Source organism: Protopterus annectens, chromosome 12.part0 (assembly GCF_019279795.1).
Source record: "Protopterus annectens isolate FY-2018-M chromosome 12.part0, PAN1.0, whole genome shotgun sequence".
NCBI lineage: Eukaryota > Metazoa > Chordata > Ceratodontiformes > Protopteridae > Protopterus > Protopterus annectens.
In genome coordinates, this window is record NC_056746.1 from 219,238,320 (window position 1) to 219,260,751 (window position 22,432).

The 22,432-nt window shown below is 41.9% G+C and overlaps 1 protein-coding gene across 1 annotated transcript in view; it reads left to right on the plus strand.

Annotated features, from left to right (window-relative positions):
• Positions 1–2,358: 2,358 nt before the first annotated feature.
• LOC122816467 (NADH-cytochrome b5 reductase 3-like) overlaps positions 2,359–22,432 on the plus strand; it is a gene marked incomplete in the record, with an annotated part of 769,684 nt that continues 749,610 nt past the window's right edge. Inside the window, 1 exon segment of the mRNA XM_044089280.1 lies at positions 2,359–2,573. Within this exon segment, the coding sequence (XP_043945215.1) occupies positions 2,553–2,573 (21 nt within the window).

The following is a 22,432-nucleotide window of genomic DNA, read 5'->3' on the forward strand; positions in this document are numbered from 1 at the left end:
TTTTTTTAAATTTCTCCATTACTGAATATTCGCATTAGTAAAAAAATATACCTCCTCCCTGTTGGCATAACTACCATGAGGAAACAAACTGAACTAAAATAATACTTATTTTGCCATGATATCACTCTGCCAAATATATTAGCAACAGATACACTCTGCACAAAGATTTTTTTTTAATGAACCAAGCCAAAGTGCCCTTTTGATTTAACAAGCTCTGAAGAGTTAGTCTGTTTTTCACTCTCCAGCATACCAAAATGACCTCAAGAGCCTTCTTTGTGCCTTGTCTTCCAACGCAACCACCGATTTACAGATGCCATTTGTTTCTGTGTTCAACTGCTTTGTTTTGAACTTCATCCAGCTTTTTGCTCATTGGCAACATGGAATCACACTGTCCATGTAACAGTTCAGAATGACCACATTCACTCATTACTAATGCTTTAAATCAATCAACAGTTTTGAAGATGCCTTGGTGCTCTGCATTCTTTGCCTATCATCAATGAGATAATAATTTGGGCCTCAGTTACTCAGTCTACTGCCATTTCCACTTCTTCATCCAAAATTACCTGCTTTCACTACCATCTGTGACACAAACTAAAATCATTTAAACCTTGGCGACATGCCAAAAAGAGAAACTTCCAGCTACCTGAAACATCATGAAATTTAACATTTGCACATTTAAATTGCACAATGTTAAGAACAGCTTATTAATGCTTCTGATTAGGTGACATTCTGAGTGATGGTTAAAGACATTCCGTAATGGAGGTGTGGAGGTGTAGAGGTGTAAAGCTGGTTACACCCCCCCCCCCCCAGCACACACACAGTGAATGATGACAGGAGCTAGGTTTAAAACTCTGACTCTACAGCTATAATCAGTGACGCCATATACAACTGTAAATAAAGAGATCCTCCCACCCATCCTGTATTACATCACAAAAGACCACCAAATAGAAATAATGCGAGATGTCATAAAAAAGAACCAGTTCATACAGGGTCAGTCCTAGTAGCAGCAGTGGTTCTGTCTTGTTCACTCAGCTATGGCTTACTTTTTCAAGCTTTCTTTTTTTTGTCATACAGAAGCAGAGCCAAACAGGTTTTTCAACGTTTACATAATAAAAAAAGTTACTTTTTTATTTAAGCTATCTTTTCGAAGAATATTCTTACACTCTTTATGACACTGACCTATAAAAAGTTAAAAAAAACTAAATAAACGAGTAGTATAATTACAGGCCATCAAATAACAATACTTAAAACCTGCTGCTACAAAGTCGCATTCCAGGTTGGGGGTGGGCATACTGGTTAAGGAAGGTGTTTACCTCACAATAATGAAAAACTGGCTAGATTTAAAATAACATGCAAAAGGCAAACAACATAATACTTAGCAATGAACCCATAATTACTGCGTGTTCCAGCAAGAGGCAGAAAGTTATACATTCTATTCTATTTCTTTTAAAATCCCATACATTTCTTTAACTGAAAAGAATTAAAAGCGTATACTGCGTTTAAATCATACTTCAGTGCAGCTCATAGCATCTTATCTAAACCTGCATCTAATAATTGTACACGTGGACGTATACAAGACACTAAGAATGTAAGCGGTATCCTGAAAAGTTAAGTATACATCTATTTAAAGCTGCAGAGTGCGGCGTAGCATATAGAAAACTATAGGACTGCATCGGTCTTTGCAAGCGAAGCGTTATTTTATACGTCTTCAGAGTGCAACATTATTATACAAAATAAAGGCATAGGCCCAATAATTACACTTTAAAACAAAGTGTAACAAATACACAATTACTACATTACATTCAAAAATAACCATCCTACACTCATTTTTAAAAATGACGAGTAGTATATAACCAAACCGCACACTGCTGCTCATTGTGATCTGAAATACAGCACTCAAATGCACCTGTTATTTTATTTAGTTACGTTTATTCACTTTCTAAATTAGATTATTTTGGCCACCCTTTGCGTGTCCTCAGGCTATCAGCTGCTCTACAATTTCTCTCACACAAAGACAAATAATAAAAGTCACACTTTCCATAACTCTTACCCACTACTCATTGCTTTGGTATTCTAGTTCAAACAACTGCCAAAAAATGAGAGCTTGCTTGGCACCAGTACAATTAAAAATATATAACTGCGCTTATACGACAATCGCAGCCTCGCAGGAATTAACGGGTTCCGTTTTCTAAGTTTCACTGCACTGTGCTGCGCTGCTGTCAATCACAGTCCCTTCCGTTTGTCTGCCTTTCGAATGGGCGAGGCCTCCCTTAATTAGAAACTGTTGTATGCAGTACCCAAAAGTACCACTGGGAGACGTTGCTATTTCAGGGTTTGCGGTCTGGGTGAGAGGGTGGGGTTAAGAGTAGTCTATATCCACAAAGTTTGAAGGAGACGTTGCGTTGGATGTTTTAGAAGGCTGCAGCTGATGAAGTGGGTGGCAACTTGAAAAAGTGAAAAGAAATTTACTGGCTTTAATTTACTTATTCAGTCGAGCTTTTTATTCCCGACCAAACCTAATTTAAGGCTGCAGGAATTGCCTGTTCAGAGTGATGGGTGCAGTTCTAAGTACGGTAAGGGCTTTGACATAACATATACATAGTAACTTTAACTTTTCTTTTTTGTGGAATGAGCTGTTTAGTTGTTTACTAGTTCCTATCATCAGAAGCGAGCAGCTATAACATCGGAGCAGTGGGGAAGCGATATGTGATGGCTGACGGACGGTGAGTCATCTACTGGAAAAAGTGTGCACAGTGAAGCGATGCCCCAGCCTAGGTACATGAATTGCATTTCGATACATTTTAAAGGCAGCGTCATTACGTGTAGATGCTCTTTATAAAGAGTCCGGGACTTATAAGGGGCTGTTATCTGTAGCCCGTAAGGATTAATACCAGTGCTGCCAATGTGATGACGTTTTGAGTCCATTGTCTAGTTTTTTTTTTTACAGAATGAATATATTGTAGTTTGCTGTCTGATATGATGCTCTGTCTTCTATCTCCGAACTCTTAGTTCAAGAATCTGGGTCAAATCCTAAACTAAGAGGAAAAAAGGGCCCCGACTCAGAAACAGTTTTAAATGCTGTTCTCAAATTAGTAGAAAGGTACTATTTTTATGAAAAAATAAGGGACTAGTTATCCCCCCCCCCCAGCAAAAAAAAAGCGTTTAAATGGAATAATAGAAGTCTGAACAAAAAGAAAAGCAGATCTCTGCAAAATTAAAGGTACGTTCCATGCCCCATGTTTGCACAAGATCTGCAGCCCCACCTTGTTCTGGCCATGTGCGGTTGAGTCTGTCATGAGTAGACTGGTGTAGTCTGCAGTTATCCAAGCGAGTTTTTTTTTCTCTCCCGATAATGGTCGTTGGAAAAAATATACATAAATGTATATGATTTTATCCATGTATACGTGCGCACCAGACCCGTGGTTAAACGCATAACAGACTTTGAAACATTGTTTCTTCAGAGCAGTGATTTTTTTTTCCTTTTTCAAAGCCTTTATTTTTGTAAGGTTACACTAGAGACGTGTTTTCCAGTCCTTTTAATGTTTAAATATGTATTTATGTTGTATTTGCTGTTGGCCCTTGACCACCTGACCATCTCCAGTGACTGACTGACCCCCATTCTTACAAGCTATAGTTGCACTTTATCTACCATGCAGGAGGACCCTCATTTTAAGTGGGGATTTGGCTTTCAGAGCCTAGCACTTTTCAAGACTCTGTGCATGTGCACTGTGATGCCCATGCCCTGGCCCAGCAATCAAGGAGCCTCTATCCTCGCCACTAACACCAGTGAGGGGCGTCTTGTATAGGAGGAAAGGATAACAAATACACACAGTAAAGTGTAATTTCCCTTAAGAGCACACACAGATCACAGTCAGCCTGGGGCTGGTCACTCCCTTGCTCTCCAGGTACCCAATAAGACTCCCCACTGGCACAGCTATAGAATCCAGATCTCAGCCTAGTGGGCTAGCTAAAACCTCTAACAACCTCTCTGTCCAACCAGTGTTTTTGTCCCTGACCAGGTAGCTGACACACACATGCCCTTTGAGAAGAGTTTATACAATCACACAGACACTCCTGGGGAAGGCTGGCACAGGTTCTCCAGCTGTGCCCCTTTTCCCCCAGACTATACAATAGTACAAAATGCCACCACCCACTAATATTTATCAGCTACTCAAAGGCCTTTAAAAGGATGTTCAATTATTACTGTGCAATGTTGTTATCCAATTGGTAGTATAGTCCAGGGCTAAAGTTATTGAAGTGGCTTTGTACAATTTTACCAAAGGCATGCAAGTACTCTAAAGAGCTTAAATTATCAATTATCTCTACAAAACAGCCACAGTTGAAATAGTTTAAAATATTTAATAACAAATAGTCAAAACACAAGACAATGCTTTTTACTACACAGTGCTAGTCAAGAGTTCGGAGATCACAGAGAGATACTTAAAATAATTCAGTAGTACAGTTCTGACATCACAGAAAAACACCTAGTCTAGTCTTTCTAGTTTCTAGTGATTTGTAAGAGAAAACGCAAGTCTAAGATAAACTTACATGTAGAGCAAGACAGCGCTGATGAAGTTGGATGGTCAGGACAAAAATGCTAAATGCTGTCTGATTCTGTTTTTAAAATCGCATTTCTATTTCACATTGCATCATTCTTCTCAGTTCCCAGGCTAACAGAAACTACATTTACATTCTTCACTTCTGGGCAGAAACCAGAGCAGTAAAGGACATTTATGCATGCAAATTCTGGCCTTAAAACAATAGGCAGGATGCCTTACTCTAGACTTACTGGCTCATCAAAGGGTCACAACATGCTTTACTTGGTCAGTAGAGTGCACTGTTACATTTTTTTTTTCAGTTCCACATGTAACACTTTTTTACCATTTAAGACAACAAGCCTGTGGTTTACATTAATATTTGCAGATGACAGAATTATCTCCAAAATTATATCTGGCTAGGCTGGCAGCCTTCATCTATCTTCACCCAATCTTCACATGCACGTACTTGCACCTGCTCATGCATGCATATGCTGTATTTTCATTGGAAGGTCATCATCCTCCATTGTCTCAAAATTTTTCCTGCAGTCCTTAGCTTTCCTGCCCTCTGCCAGGTAAATGAGTGTTTTTACACATGCTTGTGTTTTAAGTATAGTGTAGCCGGAGTGGAACTCCAGCAGTGAGACCTAGCCATCATCTTTGTTTCTTTGGGGACAGGTCAGCTGATGTTGACTCATCGTGTCATCTGTCTTTAGTGGGTTCTTCCAGCAGCCAGGATTATTGTTAAACCCTTGTAGATGAAGCTGCAGGTGCACTCCATCCTTCTCTGCCGTGGAGCCATTTCCTTTTGGTTTGTTTTTTGTATTTTATTGACTGGATGAGTCCCTCTCAGTCTAGCATTTTTTCCAGGTGGGACTATGAAGAGAAAACTCTGCTAAAGTTTCAGGTGCAGCATGCAGATACAGAATTGTAAAAATTCAGATTATAATTATGTTGATACCATTGCCAGTGTGGTTGTTTGGCAGAAAATGTAGCAACATGCATGTTAGATAGGAAGGACAATCATAAAGGCACCAGAATGACGCTAATATAGAAATACAAATGGCTAAAACACAGAAATAATGGTTTAAATAGAACTATCTTATTTGGCTATGTCTATTTTTCATAGTGTATACAAGTTTGTGACACTTCTGTTAATTTAAAGTCTGAACATTTGTAAATTGGTAGGCTTCATCTCTTGATGTTTGTAGCATGGACTTCCAAGAGAGCTATCCTAATTGAATATCTGAAAGAATCATTTGATGCACGCAGTACAGGACAGCTACTAACCCTGATTCTGGCACTGGTCAGACAGCTTACTTCATGCCCTTTTGTGCAGCTTTGGTTTAAGTAATATTATACAGCATTACGCCACCCATCTGTAGTGTGTTGCAGATTATAATTCTGAGTGACTTTAATAAATTTTAATGGATTTGTACTTCCCTAACTTATACTTTAGGCTGTAACAGAAAATAATGATGTGTGCTTGTTTATTTAAATTTAATGCATTTTTGCAAGTTCTGTCCTCTCATAAGGTACTTAATTTTACAACGTATTGCAGGAGTCCCTACAGAGATCTCCTCTTTCAGATAAGATGTTATCCCAAGAGAATTTTTGGGTTCTCTTTGTATTGAAGTGTCTGAATTCATTATTGCAGGCTGCGTCCCTTTATTGAGGTATTCAGATGTCTCAAGTGTGCATGGCGCACTGCTACAGTCATCCCACTCCATAAAGCGGGAGCAACTATAGACCCTGGCAACTTTCGCCCCATTAGCCTGACAAGCCTGGTATACAAACCTGTGGAGCTCATCATGGATTTGCTTAACAAAGATATAGGCAATATCCAAACTCTTGATCCCACACAGTTTGGCTTTGTCAAGGGGAGATCCTGCCTGCTGAACCTGGTTGACTTCTTCGAGGTAGTCGCCAAGGCTGTGGATGAGGGTAAGGCAGTGCATACATCCTACTTCGATCTGGCCAAAGGCCTTTGATACCATTCCCCAGTCAGGTATCATTGATAAACTCGGCAGTCCTTGCATGCATAGGTAGTAGGTTACAAATTGGCACAGACAGGACCCGCAGAGTGAAAGTTGTGGATTCCAAGTCAGACTGTTGATCAGTCATAAGTGGAGTCCCATAGGGCTTGGTCCTAGGCCCTCTTCTGTTTGGCATCTACTTCTCAGAAGTCCAGGCCAGCATAGAAGGACTCTGGCTGACCAAGTTAGCTGATGATTGCAAGCTAGGAGTCATTGTCAACTCTCCAAGTGATGCAGACATCCTACAAAAGGGCCTGTCTGAGACCAATGACTGGTGTCGGAACCATGGCCTGAAGCTTAATGCCAAAAAATACATTATCATCCCCTTTGGAAAAAACAAATTTCCCATGAATTACCATGTTAATGGGAACCCATTGAACACTGAAGGGGCCATAAGAGATCTAGACACCCAGGTCGACAGCCACCTCACCTTTGACCACCACATTGCCACTGTGGTCAGAAAGTCCTTCTACGTGGCACATCTTATAAACAAAGGTTTCGCATCCAGGAAGAAAGAGGTCATCATCCCTCTCTACTTATCCTTCATTAGACCAATCATCAGATATAATGCCCCGTTTGTCATGTGCCTGACTAGACACCTGCAGCAGCTGGAGAGGCCACAGAAGTACCTCACAGAAAGAATCATAGGGCTTAAATACATGTCCTACATAGACTCAAGAAACTTCAGCTGTTCTCAGTCTCTTATCGTCTACTTAGAGGTGATCTCTGCTTGACTTACAAAGCCATGATTGACCCAGTCCTACTTGAAATGCTACACCTAAAGAAATCCCAATCCCCCCGTGCCACATGCTCCAGAGATCTTACCACAATTAACAGAACATGCTGGAGGGATAGGTTAATCTCCCAAAGACTGCCCATACTCTGGAATAAGTGTCCCATTCATGTCAAGAAGAGCACCTCACTGGTTGTCTTCAGTAGAAGTCTTGATGAGTGGATGGGTAACAAAGTTCACTCCAGGGATCATTCCAGTTGCACTACTGGATATGGGCACTGTGAACTAACATCGGGTGGCATGGTGCCGGGGCAACTTTTTTTAGGCTAGGCATGTAAAGGCATTAGGGCCATTAGCCTAGTACACACCTATGAACCTATGTTTACATTGTGATCTGAATGTAAAACTGTAACAGTTGAGTTCTTAAATCGGACAGTTAGCTACTGACTCAAGGTGTGATTAGGTGCAGGAAATCAAACCTCTGTCTTTCCAGTCAAAGTATGGAACTGCTACTATTTTTTTGGATTGTCACTGTGCAGTGAAAACCTTGAAATTGGAATAATTATGTAAGGAGTGTTGGAATCCTGACTGATTGTGCCAGGTATGCAAGCAACATATATGCTCATATTTAAGTCAAGAGGTTTATGCCAAAAACTGAGTGCCAAAAAGGGGAATTGCTTTATAGGAGTAATAGAGTTGTGATGATGGAACAGAGGCTACAGTGTTAGGATCCATTGCACTACCCACCATAATGTGATAGTTTCACAGTTCACAACCCTGGTGCCAAGTAGATTGAATTATAAAATGTGCATGCAAATGAATCTACTTGCTAAGTGAAGTTTGGCTTCAAGAAAATGTAGGAAATATACACTGTTGCCCTGGGCAGTGGGCCTACACCATTCACAAGACACGCACCATTTTTCAGAGGAAGCCAGTAATATTTCCCAATTCTACGGTATTCAGTCTGGACTGGAGAGCTCTAGTCACTGTTCCACTCTTGAGAAATGAGCTAAATTAAAAAATAAACTGCTATGCTAATGTATAGCAGAGCAGTCTGACCAGTCAGGCAGATACAAGCACTAGTCATCACTATTCACATTAAGCACCTTCTTATTGATGACTTTGGTACAGTCTTTCAAAAATGAATAAATAAAATACTTTTTACTGTACCAACTTTATTCTTAAGTATGCAGATGAATATTTGAGCAAATGGAATGCTTAAAGGAAGGCTCTTTTTAACCAGTTGTAAATTTCCTAACTGTAGCATATTAGAAGAGTTACTGGGCCCTGTCTGTGCTATTTGAATTTTCACTTTCAAAGGAAAATTCCACCTTAGAACTAAAAAAAATCTTTTTTACTCCTTCTTTTCTGAGCTATTTTAACGCATTAAAAATTACTCTGCTTCTTACAGAATTTTGATATGTTTTTTGCAAAGTGGCTGTCAGTGGGGCTTGACATATCAACATGATCTTATTTTTCTTCCAGCTTTTCTCTTTCCAATCATCTGTTTCAAGTCTACTATACGAGTTATGCTAAACCTAAGGAAGTAGTGGTGTATTCCCATGCCATTGACATATAATGGCACTTGTGTCAGTCACTGTCTTCTTATATACTGTCTGTAACAAGGTTGTTTTTTTATTTTTTGAATAGCCTGTGTGTGGTGTGTGTTTCAGGGCTTGCTTTACAGTATACTAAGGAATTGTACAGCTGCAACCAAAACAATGACTACATCGCAGGCCCTTGGTCGTAGTTCAAGATGAATCAACAACCCCTGTCCCACACTTTGGTAAATGTGCTGCTACTTCACAAGAAAAAATATTTTCTGACTTTTCTCTAAATGCCACAGACATCTTTGATACTACATTCAAGTAACCTTAAAATGTAAAGTAGGAAAACTTCATCCTAGAACTAAAAAAAAAAAATCCCTTTTTTTCACTCTTGTTTCCTTACCTATTTTAACACTTCAAAATCCCTCTAAGTGCCTTTTATAATTTTAGCCTGTTTTTCACAACATTGCTACCAAGAGAAACTGACAGTCCTCTCCCCCCACACTACTGCAGAAGTTTTAAAACGGTCACTGCACTGAGATATCCTTGCAGAATTAATTCCTCTTTGACTACAAAAGAAAACACTGAACAAAGGTCAGCAATTTAGCTACTTTTCTGGCTGTAGCTGGATAACTTCTAAGTATAGTGTAAAACAAGCTCTGAGCCTAGCATAAATGAGGGTGATTAGAGACAGAGATGAAGCAGTCATTTTACAGAAAGTAAAAAAAAATAAGTGGCTCACAGAAATCCCATTATTTGTCAATGGCATGGGAATTCACAGTTACTTCCTTATGTCTGGCATGAGTCCTACAGAGCATTATGGGAAAGAGAAAGGGTTGAGGGAGAACAAGATCATGTTGATACATCAAGCCCCATTGGTAGTTGTGGAAGACAGACTAAAATTACAAATAAAGCACTTGACATAATTCTGAGGGGTTAAAATAGGTCAGGAAACTAAGATGGAGTGAAAAAAGATTTTTAGTTCCAGGATGGAGTTTTTCTTTAAAGCTTAGCACTTCAATACTGTGATGCTGCTTATGAACATTTGTCAAGAGATGACAGCTGCTTTTGAAGCATTGACTGATCTAATTGTTCTGTTGTGCTGTGAAAGGCATGGGTACAGTGGAAGCAGCTGTCAATCAGTACAAGTTATCTTCCTCTCTGAAAAAAAAAAAAAACTATGAAAAACATTTCATATCTCTGTCTTGTTTACAGTAGCCTGCGCTCCTGACATCAGCAGGACTAATTACCTGTATAAGATTGTCAGCAGCACCTGACTACACATTTCTGTGTCTGTGGTATGTCATGCAGGTGTAGACAAATTTGCTCTGCAAATTGTGAGAAGTTGAGCTTAAAAAAAGTGGGTGGTCTTTCATTTCCATCACCTTGGAATCAAAAGGGAAAGTTTTATAAAGTATAAGCAGGCTTAAGATACCTACACAGTACTGGAATATCGTAGGGAGAAAAACATCCTAAGAGTTGAGTTAAGCTGTAGAAGGTGGAGTTTTCCTTTAAAATTCACAGACTTAAATGCAGAAGTAAATTCACTGGTAGAGAGTAGTAGACCAGTACATAGTTAGCAAAGTCCTGCACAACACTCTGTTAAACAGTAAAATGATGTTTGTCAGTTCAGCAATTTCTATAGAGAGAGAGAGGATCATTCCATCTGACCCCTGGTGGAATGTCTTGTAAGGAGTCCACAGTGGGAGACATACCATTAACACCATTTTTTAAAGGTCTGTGATATGTATTGGTTTTACTGGTACCATACACACTGAGCAGAGTAGATGAGAGGTGTTGACTCCAACTCTTAGCTGAGATATATAAGTATCCTGTGTTTTTTTTTCAATTATTTATACAGTTTATTGTTTCTAGCAATTTATATATAGCACTTTTATTTCTGCATGGGTAACTGATTTGTTTGCAGTTAAAGCATTCTGTATCTTTACAAATCTTTATCTGTTTAAAAACTTTCATTTTGTGGCTTTCTGTAGTGCTTTGTGGGCTAATAGGTTTATCTCCACCCGCCCTCCCTGTTGGTGTCTTGCTGTTCTACTTGGTGGCTTTGCAGTTGCCCACCCCTACTGTAAATCTGATCTGGGACACTCCTCCCAGTCTAGGGTCATTAGCTCATTCTACCTAATACAGAGAGAACACTTGATAAGGCCTTCTGTTTCTTTTTCCCTTTCAAAAAAAATGTTTTTGCCTGAATTTCCTTATGCTCTGACTGTGCTTCTCAAACATTTTGGAAATGTAGAGTATATTTTAGAGCATTTATTATAACTGTAATTCCCTTATTATTGCTACAACTCAAGTGCTCTAGGTTGCACTGCATCTGAAGGGTTTGTGTGTTCTGCTTTTCTGTATATATAGACTTCTCTGTATATGTAGACTAGCTACTTATTCTGCTGTATTACTGCCACAAATCGTTTTTCAGTTGTGCACTTGCCTTGCTTCATTTAAAAAAGTTTTAAATTGCTAATTTTGTAGAGTTTTAATTGCATTTACTGTTTAGGATTACACACTCAAGTGTGTTAAGACTTTTCTGTGTTTATTTACTGTATTATTGCATTGTTTAGCCTGTTTCAACAACAACAAAAAGTACTATCCTGTTTGCTAGTTTCCCACCTTTTCTAGCCAGTCCATATCCCAGGCTCAGAGCTATCCAGACCTTGCTGTGGCAGAGGGAAGTCCTACTGCTACCATTGGGACTGGTGAGCATTGTACTGCCTTTCTAACGCTAGAGGAGTGGTTTCCAGCTCTGAAATTGTAATTTTATTAGCCTTTTTGGGCTGATTTTGTATCCCTTTCAACTTTCTGGCTTAAAACGTGTGTGTTTGCACATTTTTCACATTGTGCAGCACTATGAGGCTACAGTTAAACTATTCCAGGTGCCAGAAAGTCTGCTTTTCAAATTTTCCCTTAAAACTAGCTGGTTTCTCAGTAGTAGCACTAAAATCTGAACCCCTGTGACTAGCACTTGCTCTAGAACCTGCTGTAAAGCACTAGGAAGCCTGAAACTGATACAAGCACTCAGGTCTCCTTGTCAATAAGGAGAAATTGATCATAGGCACTAAACAGCATACAATTGCAAAGTACCTTGCAAAGGTAAGGGAAAACAGCTCTTAAACCTTACAAAAGAGCACCTAAACAGGCATGTCCAAGGGTCAGTTTCCGGTGGTTTCTCCTGTCCACCTGGTGAATCTGGGCATACTGGGGCAATGCGGCAACTGCCTCATGTACACAGACGATCCTCTCCTCCTACGACCCAACACTACAACCTGTGAGAGATGCACTTATATAGCCAAACTGGAAGCAAAGCTCTCTCCAGTCAAGACTGTGCTAGACAGTCAAGAGGAGAAGGCTAACACCTGCATTACACCTCTAGCAACTCATAGCCCTTCAAAACCCACACCATCAACTCCCACATAGCAACACTAAACCCACATATGCGGAGGCCCTTAACATTAACCTGCCCAAGCAACAAGGACCTCCGAGCGAAGCAAACAAACACCAGTCACAACCAAAGTGACACATAGCTCACAACACCAGTGTGCCACCCAACAACAGCCCCTAAGGCAAGACAATGTACCCAACACTTTAGTCATAGGTGACTGTATAGTCAGGCAAACTGATGTCCCACTCACCAGGCTGAACAAGAAGAAAAGTACAGTCAGCTGCCTGTCTGGTGCCAGGATCCGCCACATAATGCATGCACTCAAGTCGCTCCCAACAAGTACAAATACGACTCTGTCATTGTCCATGCTGGAGTAATTGACTTGAGACGTACCTCCCTGGACTACATGAAAAGAGACATGGAAGAGCTCTTGGATCATGTGACCCAGGCAAGTATGACCCTAGCCCTGAGTAGCATCCTACCTTCGCCCAGAATTATACCACAGTATAAGGACAAAATGATTGACTTCAACAATTGGCTAAGCTTCTGGTGTCATTCAAAGGGGATCTAGTATTTGTCTGCCTGGGAAGACATGAAAGACAAACCACGATGCTTTGCCAGAGATGGTTTGCACCTGTCACCCCTCGGATTCAGGTTACTGGCTAAAGCTCTTGCCACCCCTATAGTGCCTTTTTTAGGCAAGATTCAAAGGATAAAACCACCACCGTAACAGATACAAGCATGTAAAATCTGAAGGTAATGCTACTCAATGCTAGAAGTCTAAACCTCAAAATGCACTCTCTCGAGGCACTCCTAAAAATGGAGAACATCGATATCTCTGCAGTGACTGAGACCTGGTTCAAGGCTCCAGAGGGCACCCTGCAATACCAGGCTATAATTCTTACCACACTTTTCGGCCACAAAACCAAGACCAAAACACTAAAGGTGGAGGAGTGTCCATATTCACTAAGGATATTCACACCTCCTGGCTGGTTACCCAACACAGTGCATCTGAAATTCTCCAGGTGCAACTAACACTAGGTAAGACTGCAGTCCAAATTGTAGCTTGCTACAGATCCCCCACCATACCCCAAGATTCTCACTACACCTTCCTAAATATACTGGAAAATATTAAGATACAACCAAACACCCTAGTACTAGGTGATTTCATCTACCCTGCCATTAATTGGGAAAACTACTCGGGTACCAACTCCTTTTCCCAATGATTCTTGGAATTCATAAATTCCAACACCCTGGATCAACTAATTCATTGTCCCACCAGGGGCTCCAATATCTTAGACCTGGTCGTTACCAACATGGGAGATAGATGCTCCACACCAGTGGTCACCCCCTCATTGGTCAGGTCTGACCATAAGCAAATCACCCTTGATATCCACATCCCACCCCCCCACCCCCCCAGTAAGGAAACCTCCTTAAAAAACTTCCCCAAAGCCAACTTCATGCTACTGAAGTCAGAAGTGACAAACTTCACAACACCCACGCAGACAGGATCTGGAAGTTCGACTGCAGAATCCTGCACTAAGGCACTGTACGAGCACATCCACTCGTGCATGAATCGTGCCATCCCAAATAGAACCAAGATGCTCTTCTCCAAAAAAAGGAAGCCAATCTGGTGGTCCCCTGCTATAAACAAACTATACGACAGAAGGAAGAAACTGTTGCAGAAAAGAGGAAAATCCCAGGATGCAAAAAACTCCCTCACCAGCCTCAGTAATAAGCTGAGATCCCTCATAAAATCCTCAAAAGCTAGTTACGAAAATAAAATTACCAAAGATTCCAAAGACAACCACATAGCATTCTATAGTTATGTCAAGAATCTAAATGGCAATGCTCAGGTCTTCTTTGAGCTACAACAGAATGACATTAAATATACTGATCCCAAGGATATTGCCAATATCCTGGCAGATCGATTTAGTGCCAACTTCACTCCCCTCTCACCCCCTAAAGGCCCATCTCAATACCAAAAGATTGCCAAATTCCGATAATCACAGCCACACAGGTAGAAACAGCACTCTCCAAAGCTAAGAATACAGCATCCATGGGACCAGATGACATCCCAGGCTGTGTACTACATGAACTACAAAATGAACTGGCACCCCACCTAAGTGTCATGTTTAATCATAGCCTCACCTCAGGCTTCGTGCCCACTTGAGTGGCACACAGCTACAGTTATCCCGCTTCACAAGGGAGGATCCACCTTGGATCCCGGGAACTACCGTCCCATCAGTCTGACAAGCCTGATCTGCAAGGGCATGGAACACATTATCATGGAACTTATAAACAAAGACATTGGCAACCTCCAGACACTGGACCCCACCCAGTTTGGGTTTGTGAAGGGCCGATCTTGTCTCCTGAATCTGATTGACTTCTTCAAATCGGTCTCCAGAGCTGTGGACGAGGGTAAGGAGGTCCACACAGCCTATCTGGACCTCGCCAAGGCCTTCAACACCATCCCCCACTCTGAATCGTAGAGAAACTTACTAAGCTGGGCATAAATCCCTACGTCACTCGATGGGTTGCCAACTGGCTTACTGACAGAACCCAGACTGTAAAGTAGCAGACTCCAAATCCAGCTCCAGACAAGTGACAAGTTGAGTACCTCAGGGTTCAGTCCTGGGACCACTCTTGTTTGGCATCTACTTCCCTGAAGTACAGGCCAACACTAAGGGACTCTGGCTAACAAAGTTTGCAGATGACTGCAAAGTGGGAGCCATTATTGAATCCCCAAATGATGTGGATATTCTACAAAAGGGCCTTACAGAAACAGATGCCTGGTGCCAGAGCCATGGGCTCAAGCTTAATGCCAAGAAGTGTATAGTCATCCCCTTTGGCAAAAAACATGTACCCATGAACTACCACATAGGTGGCAGAACATTAAACATCGAAAGTGTGACGAGAGACTTGGGGACACAAGTGGACAGTGGTCTCACTTTCAATAACCACATTGCCACAACAGTCAGGAAATCCTTCTACATGGCACACCTCCTCACTAAGGGCTTTTCATCCAGAAAAAAGGAGGTCATTGTCCCACTGTACTCTTCCCTCATTAGACCCATTATAGAGTATAATGCCCCATTTGGTATGTACCTCACAAGACATCTGCAACAGCTGGAAAGGCCACAGAAATACCTCATTAAAAGAATCACAGGGCCTAAAGCAGATGCCATATGCTGACCATCTAAAAAAAATCTCCAGCTATACTCTGTGGCATATTAGAGGCGATCTCTGCTTAACATACAAGGCCATGTCGAACCCTGAGCTGTTGGACATGCTCCACTTAAATCCCAATCCCTCAGAGCCACACGCTCCAGGGATCTAAACCTTATCGCAATGAACAAAACATGCTGGAGGGATAGGTTCCTGACCCAGAGACTCCCCATACTCTGGAATAGACTGCCCATACATGTCAAGCGGAGCACCTCATTGGCCCTCTTCAAAAGGAACCTTGATGATTGGATGGGAGATAGGAAATTCACCCCAGGGATCATGTCAGTCGCCCTGCTAGACAGGAGCCCAGAGAAGTAAATATTGTGGGGGAAAAAAAATTTCATTCCAGGGAATTGTTATGGCTAGGCTTGCATAGACCTTAGGGCCGATAGCCTAGTACCAACCTATGAACCTAAACCTATGAACTATTTCAAAGCTGATTTGCTGTGTTGCAGGACTGCAGACATCAGGTTCATCAAATGGCTTAGCATTTTAACTCCTGGCTGTGTGCAAGGACATTTGTGGTCTCTAATCACTGCGAATTATTTATTGTATAGGTAAGGTTAAAGTCTTTGTAGATTCCAAACACTCCTTTTCTGTAGCAGCACAGGTTTCCTTCCTGGGCTTAAGTCTATGCCTGAGATAAATTGTATGGTACTCTTTTCCTTTAAGAAAGCCTGACTTAGTACAGCCCACCCCCAGACCATGGTTTAAAGCATCTACATGAACAGTAAATTCTTGATTATACTTGGGACTGGTCTCTTAAAGTGTTTGGAATGCCTCTTTGCAGGCTGGTTTCCAGCCATTCTTATATTGTCTCCTTGTTCTGGTAAAGTGTGAAGATATGTGAAGGCTGCCAGCCTAGCTAGATAGGATTTTGTAGAGAATTCTGACATTTTGTAAATATTAATGTAAGCTACATGCTTGTTCTTTTAAATGTAAGAAAATGATGGTGAATGTTGAACTTCAAAAATGTAACCACATTGCACTCTGCTGGAGGAAAGCTGACAAGTCAAGCATTGTATAATTAGTTAGTAGTAATGGCACAACTACAACAAACACACCCTCCTTCATTTAATCAATAACATACATTTTTCAAGCGTTTAAAGTTCCAACATACATAAGAATACATACCGTAATACCTATGTCCTATATTGTAACAAACTAGCAATTCTAAACAATGAAGTCTGTAAAGTCATAGTAACAATGCCCTGTAGTTTAACAAACTAGACAGTGAAACATGTAAAAAGAGTGAGATGACGTGCTTTAAATGAGTTTCCCTAAAATATGCAATATTCAAAATCTTACCCCTCAAAAATCAAAATATCATGTATAAAGCGTACATTGAACGCTATATCAAAATCGTGTCATCCTCTTGCACATGTCCTTCAAATATCTATTTGGGAGTTGGCATATAGTGGGGCACACTTTTGTTTTGTTTGAAATAGTCCCCTCAAAACTGACAAAGGATTGCAACAGGACCATTTGAAATAATCCTCCATTTCAGGAGATCCACTTGTAGGTTGTGTGTCAGAAAGTTTTTTGCAAACTTTTCTTAAACATTTGCAACCCTTGTCAGTGGGGATTTACAGTAAATAAATTAACAACATCAATAGTTAAGCTCCAACAGCCAAGAATCCTTTAACACTGAGCTCTTTTTTAGAAATATTCTTACAATGAAATCAATAAATGCAGCCAGTGTTTCTGTCTTGGATCTTTTTAGCTGAAACTATGGGATCAAAGGGAGGGTTGGTCACAGATTTATGTATTTTGCGAAATTTATGGTTGGAACTTTAAGCACATTAATTATGTTATTGATTGGCTAATGAAGGAGATTGTTTTTATGTTGTGCTATTTTTCTTTTTACTACTTCGTCTATTACACAACTCTGATGATGCCCTTAGATGAGCATTGTATAATTGTTTGATCTCAAAACTCGGAGCCAAGATGTCGGAATGAAGGAATCCTTCCTATTGTTTTGAGACCAGAGTTAATGGCTATAATTTGCATGTATAATGTCTTTTATTGCTCTGGCTTCCTGACCTGCTGCAAAATCAAAAGGGCTGTTACACTCTGAGTTTCTGTTAGCTTGGGAAACAAGAGAATATTTTTATTTTTGTTTATCATTTGTTGACAGGGAAAGTTTGACTAGGTTCCACAGAGCCTGTTTTCAGCGGAGGCCCGGGGAGAAATGCTCCAGATACATGTCTTTGGAATAGTGATGTAATCTGAAATGAGTCAGTGGTACTGGTGTTATCAATTTAAGGACAGAGAGAGAATCGGAGCATTTTGCATTTGTTTTCAGAACTCACAACATCACCAGCACTGCCTTGCTCTATATGTAAGTTTAGTTTAGAACTGTTTGCTCTTAGATGTAGATAGGAAATAGGAAGTCTTGTTCAGCTGTTTTCTGTATTGATCTCAGAACTTTTCTACTGTATTATTTTAAGCATTTTTCTGTGATCTCTGAACTGTTGAATAGCACTGTGTAATGAGAAGTATTGTCTTGTGTTCTTATTATTTATTACTAAATATTTTTAAGCCTTTCAACTGTAGAGCTTAAATTATCTCTACATAAAAACAGCCAGAGTACATTGCATATATATAGTGATACTGTCCGAGCCACTCCAAATAAGCCTTGCTGTTTGTCCCACTTAACATTTGGATAATAATATTGCACAGTAATAATTGTACATCCTTTTGATAAGGGCCTTATTAGTAAGCGATATTGGTGGTTGGTGGCAGTTGGTGCTGTGGTATAGTCTTGGCAGAAGGGGCATAGCTGGAGAACCTGTGCCAGCCTTCCCAAGGAGTGTCTGTGTGTTTGTATATAATTCGCATCTCAGTGTGTGTGTTAGCTACTTGGGGAGGGACACAAAGCACTGGGTGGACAGAGTGGGTGCTGGAGGTTTTAGCTTGACCACTAGGCTGAGATCTGGACCCTATAGCTGTGCCAGTGAGGAATCTTATTTGGGATCTGGAGAGAAAGGGAGAAACCAGCCCCAGACTGACTGTGATCTCTGTATGCTCTTAAGGGAAATTGTACTTTACTGTGTACTTGTTATCCTTCCCAATGTGGACGCCCCTCACTGGTGTTAGTGGTGAGGACTGAGGCTCCTTGATTGCTGGGACAGTGCACGGGCGTCACATATTAATTGGTGGCAGTGGTGGTATTATCCACATCGCATATTAATTGGTTGGCAATTGTCTGTAGTGGTGTGGATAGTGAATTCTTGTAGCTCGTGTACAGTGATCACTGAAAGTGTTTTTATACTCCAAATAGTTAGTCAGGGAGAGCAGGCAAGCATGTCAGCAGAGGAGTATGGAAAGCTGACAAGGAGCCAGTTGGCTGAGATGTGCCAGGCTAAAGGACTGGTGCAAGGAAACCTGACTTAAGGCAGACATGATTGCAGCTTTTGCTACAGCTGCATTAGAAAACAGCAACCAGAAGGACGATCAGACTGGCCGTGGAGATGTAAAACACTCAGGGAATGGACAGCTCAACCTTTGTGCAGAGGACTTAAAAATCCATCTGGAGCTAAAAAGACTTTAGTTAAAGGCCAGGCATTTGGAAATGGAAGCTGTGGAAAAGGATCAGCAGAAGCAGCATGAAAATGAGATGCTGACTCTTCACCAAAGTCATTGAGATAATGGGGAAGGGAGTAACTGGACCCCAGAAGCGCAAAAGGTCAGTAAATTTCTTCTGCAGTTTACAGAGGGGGGATAATTTTGGTAGTTTCATTCATATGTTTGAGAGTGTATGAAAACCGTATGATGTTGACCAAAGCCTCTAGGTATGGTTCCTGACCCCCTTACTTCATGGTAAAGCTGTAACTATTTTGTCCAAAATGTCTGACATTGACTGTTTTAATTATACTGCTGTTAAGAATTGTTTTTAGAATTCTTTAAGCTAACACCTGAAACTTACAGGAAAAAGTTTCATGAACATAGACACAAGGCAGATAAACGTGTGTGTGAATATGTTGCTGAACTGAGCACTTATTTTCATAGGTGGGTGAGTGAATGTCAGGTCACCACTTTTGAATGGCTGGCAAACCTTTTGGTGAGGGAACAAGCCCTTAGCACTTCGCCTGAGGACATGAGGATCTGGTTAGCTGATGGACAATGTGCCACTTCAGAAGAGTTGGGAAAGAAGGGAGACCTATACCTAGCAAGCAGGGCATCCCTGCACAGGAAAGGGACCCCAAATACTGATCCTGGATCTAGAGGAACCCATGGTGGGCAGCCCAGACTGCCCCAACAGAATCTGCCAGTAGCATGGGAAGCCACTAGTCCAGGTACGTGCCCAGGACCTAGGGTTAAATGTTTCAAATGCAACCAGAGGGGCCATGTGGCATACAGATGTCCACAGAGGTAAGGTGGGGAACAAGATGAAGGAGCCAGTAAGTGGGGAAAGACAAAATGCCAACAGCGGGTTGTCTTGAGACAACAAGGGTACTCCACTACCACAAGAGGTTATATCCTATCCTAGTGAATGGCAGAGGCTATTGCTAAGAGAGAGACAACCTCTGACATAACCATTGTGAAGCCTGGAATGGTTACAGAGGAACACTACTTGCCTGGGCAATCTACTCCAGTCAGAGATTTAGGAGGGATCCCATTTCAGATACCTTTGGCTAGGGTTCACCTGACTGGGAGGGTGGAAAAGGAAGCCAGCAAGTAGGTGTGTTTGAGGACATCCCTGCAGATGTCCTGATAGGGAATGATTGTGACAGTGCAGTACCATGTGCTTGTGCAGGTACTCGCAGTCAGGCTTGGAGACAAGCATATGTGTCTGGTAGTCTGAGGGAGACCCAGACAGACTGCACACTTGCAGCCGGGACTGGACTGGTGAGGTGGTTACTACAGGGAGGGAGCTACCCTGTTGCAGTGAGACTGAAGGTGAGCCACAGCTGCTTGTGGGTATTGATGTTCCCTTGGACAGAGGGACTGCAAGGGTAGAGGTGAGTAGTAGTACCCAAGCTGACAGTGAGGCACCACTGTCCGAGGATACCAGACTTTCTGTGGAAGGGGATCTGGGGAGGGTTAAAAAGGGAGAGTTGAGACGGGCTCTGCTCTCAGACCCTACATTGCAAGGCCTGAGAGAGGTAGCTAGAGAGGGACCTGATTCTCAAAGGAAGGAGGAATCTGTATACTGGGACAAAGGGTTACTTTTATAGAGTGTGGACCCCCGGGAGGGCTAGAAGGTGAGAGAATACAGCAGTTGGTAGTGCCTAGAGCCTACCGTCTGGCGCTTAGAGCCATAGCCCATGATGATCCCTTTGCAGGTTATATGGGCATAACACTTACAAAAAGACATATTATGCAGAACTTCTATTGGCATGGAATTTCCAGAGATGTAACCGGGTACTGCAGGACCTGTGAGCAGTGCCAAAAGGTAGGCAAGGTGAGAGCTCCTTTGATGCCTTTGTCTGTGATTGAGGAACCATTTCAGAGGGTAGCTATGTATATTGTGGGGCCTCTTGAGTACCCCAAGTTCCACAGTGAAAAAGTATATCCTAGTGGTAGTATATTATGCTACAAGATACTTTGAGGCAGTGGATTTGTCCTCTTTTGAGGCAGAAAAGGTGGCAAATGCTTTGTTAGAGATTTTCAGCAGGGTAGGTTTCCTAAAAGAAATACTGACTGACAGAGGTTCCAATTTTATGTCAGACCTGCTGGCTTGCTTGTCTGTGGAAGTACTGTGTGTGAAGCACCTGAAAACCACCCTCTACCATATCCAGAACAATGGTCTTGGTTAGAGGTTAAACTCTCTACACTCTAGTCAATGCTACGGGCATTTGCAGACCAGTTTGAGTGAGTGGGACAGATATTTGCCCCATCTGTTTGCTTAGAGAGAGATTCCCCAGGAATCCACAAGTTTTTCACCCATAGTTGTATGGCCATAGGGTGAGGGGACCTCCTAGATTTAATTTGTGATGAATGGGAAGGTGAGTGTGAGCCTCACAAGGAGTCTGTTGTGGCACATGTCCTAAACCTCAGGACAAGGCTCAGGGTGCTCATGGGTTTGGCCCAGGAGAACCTACCAGAAGGCCAACAACAGAAAAAGGTATGGTATGACAGGAATGCTCGAGCTAGAGAGCATGTTGTAGGGCAGCAGGTAATGGTTCTCATTCCTGTCAGACGCAACAAGCTGCAAGCAGCTTGGGAGGGACCCTACAAGGTTATAAGAAAGGTAAGTGATGTTAACTACATGGTGGAACTGCTAGGCAGGAGCACAAATTGTCATGTTAGCATGATGAAACCTTACCATGATAGGGAGGCCCTTGGGCTGAGCATTTGCAGCAGATTGCAGGAGGAGTCTGAGTGAGAACTGGTTACTGATCTTCTCAGTGAGGCTCAGACTGACACCTCAGTGGAAGGGGTAGCAATGTCCCAGCAGCTGTCTGCTACCCAGATTCGAGAAATCCGAGCAGTGTTACAGGAGTTTGGGGACATGTTCATTAAGAAACCAGGGTGCACCCACCTGGTGTAGCATCAGGTGGATACAGGACCCCAAAGGCCTATTAGGCAGGCCCCTTATAGGGTGCCTGAGGGAGTCAAACAGACTCTGAGGGAGGAGATACAATGGTGCTGGTACCAAAGGATGGCGGCACCAAGTTCTGTGTGGACTGCAGGAAATTAAATAGTCACATTAAGTCAGATGCTGATCCCATACCTAGGACAGATGAGGCCCTAGAGCAGCTGGGTGGGGCCAAGTATCTTACAACCATTGACTTTACCAAGGGTAGTGGCAGGTGCCCTTGACTTCCTGTGCTAGAGAGAGAGGTCAGGCTTTGTGACTCCTTTTGGCTTGTATGAGTTCACAAAGATGCCTTTTGGGATGAAATATGTCCAACTTTCCAGAGACTGGTAGATCATATCCCATCAAGAGCAGAAGGGTTTGCCCTTGCTTACCTAGATGATAGTGCCATCTACAGCCATTCCTGGTAAGA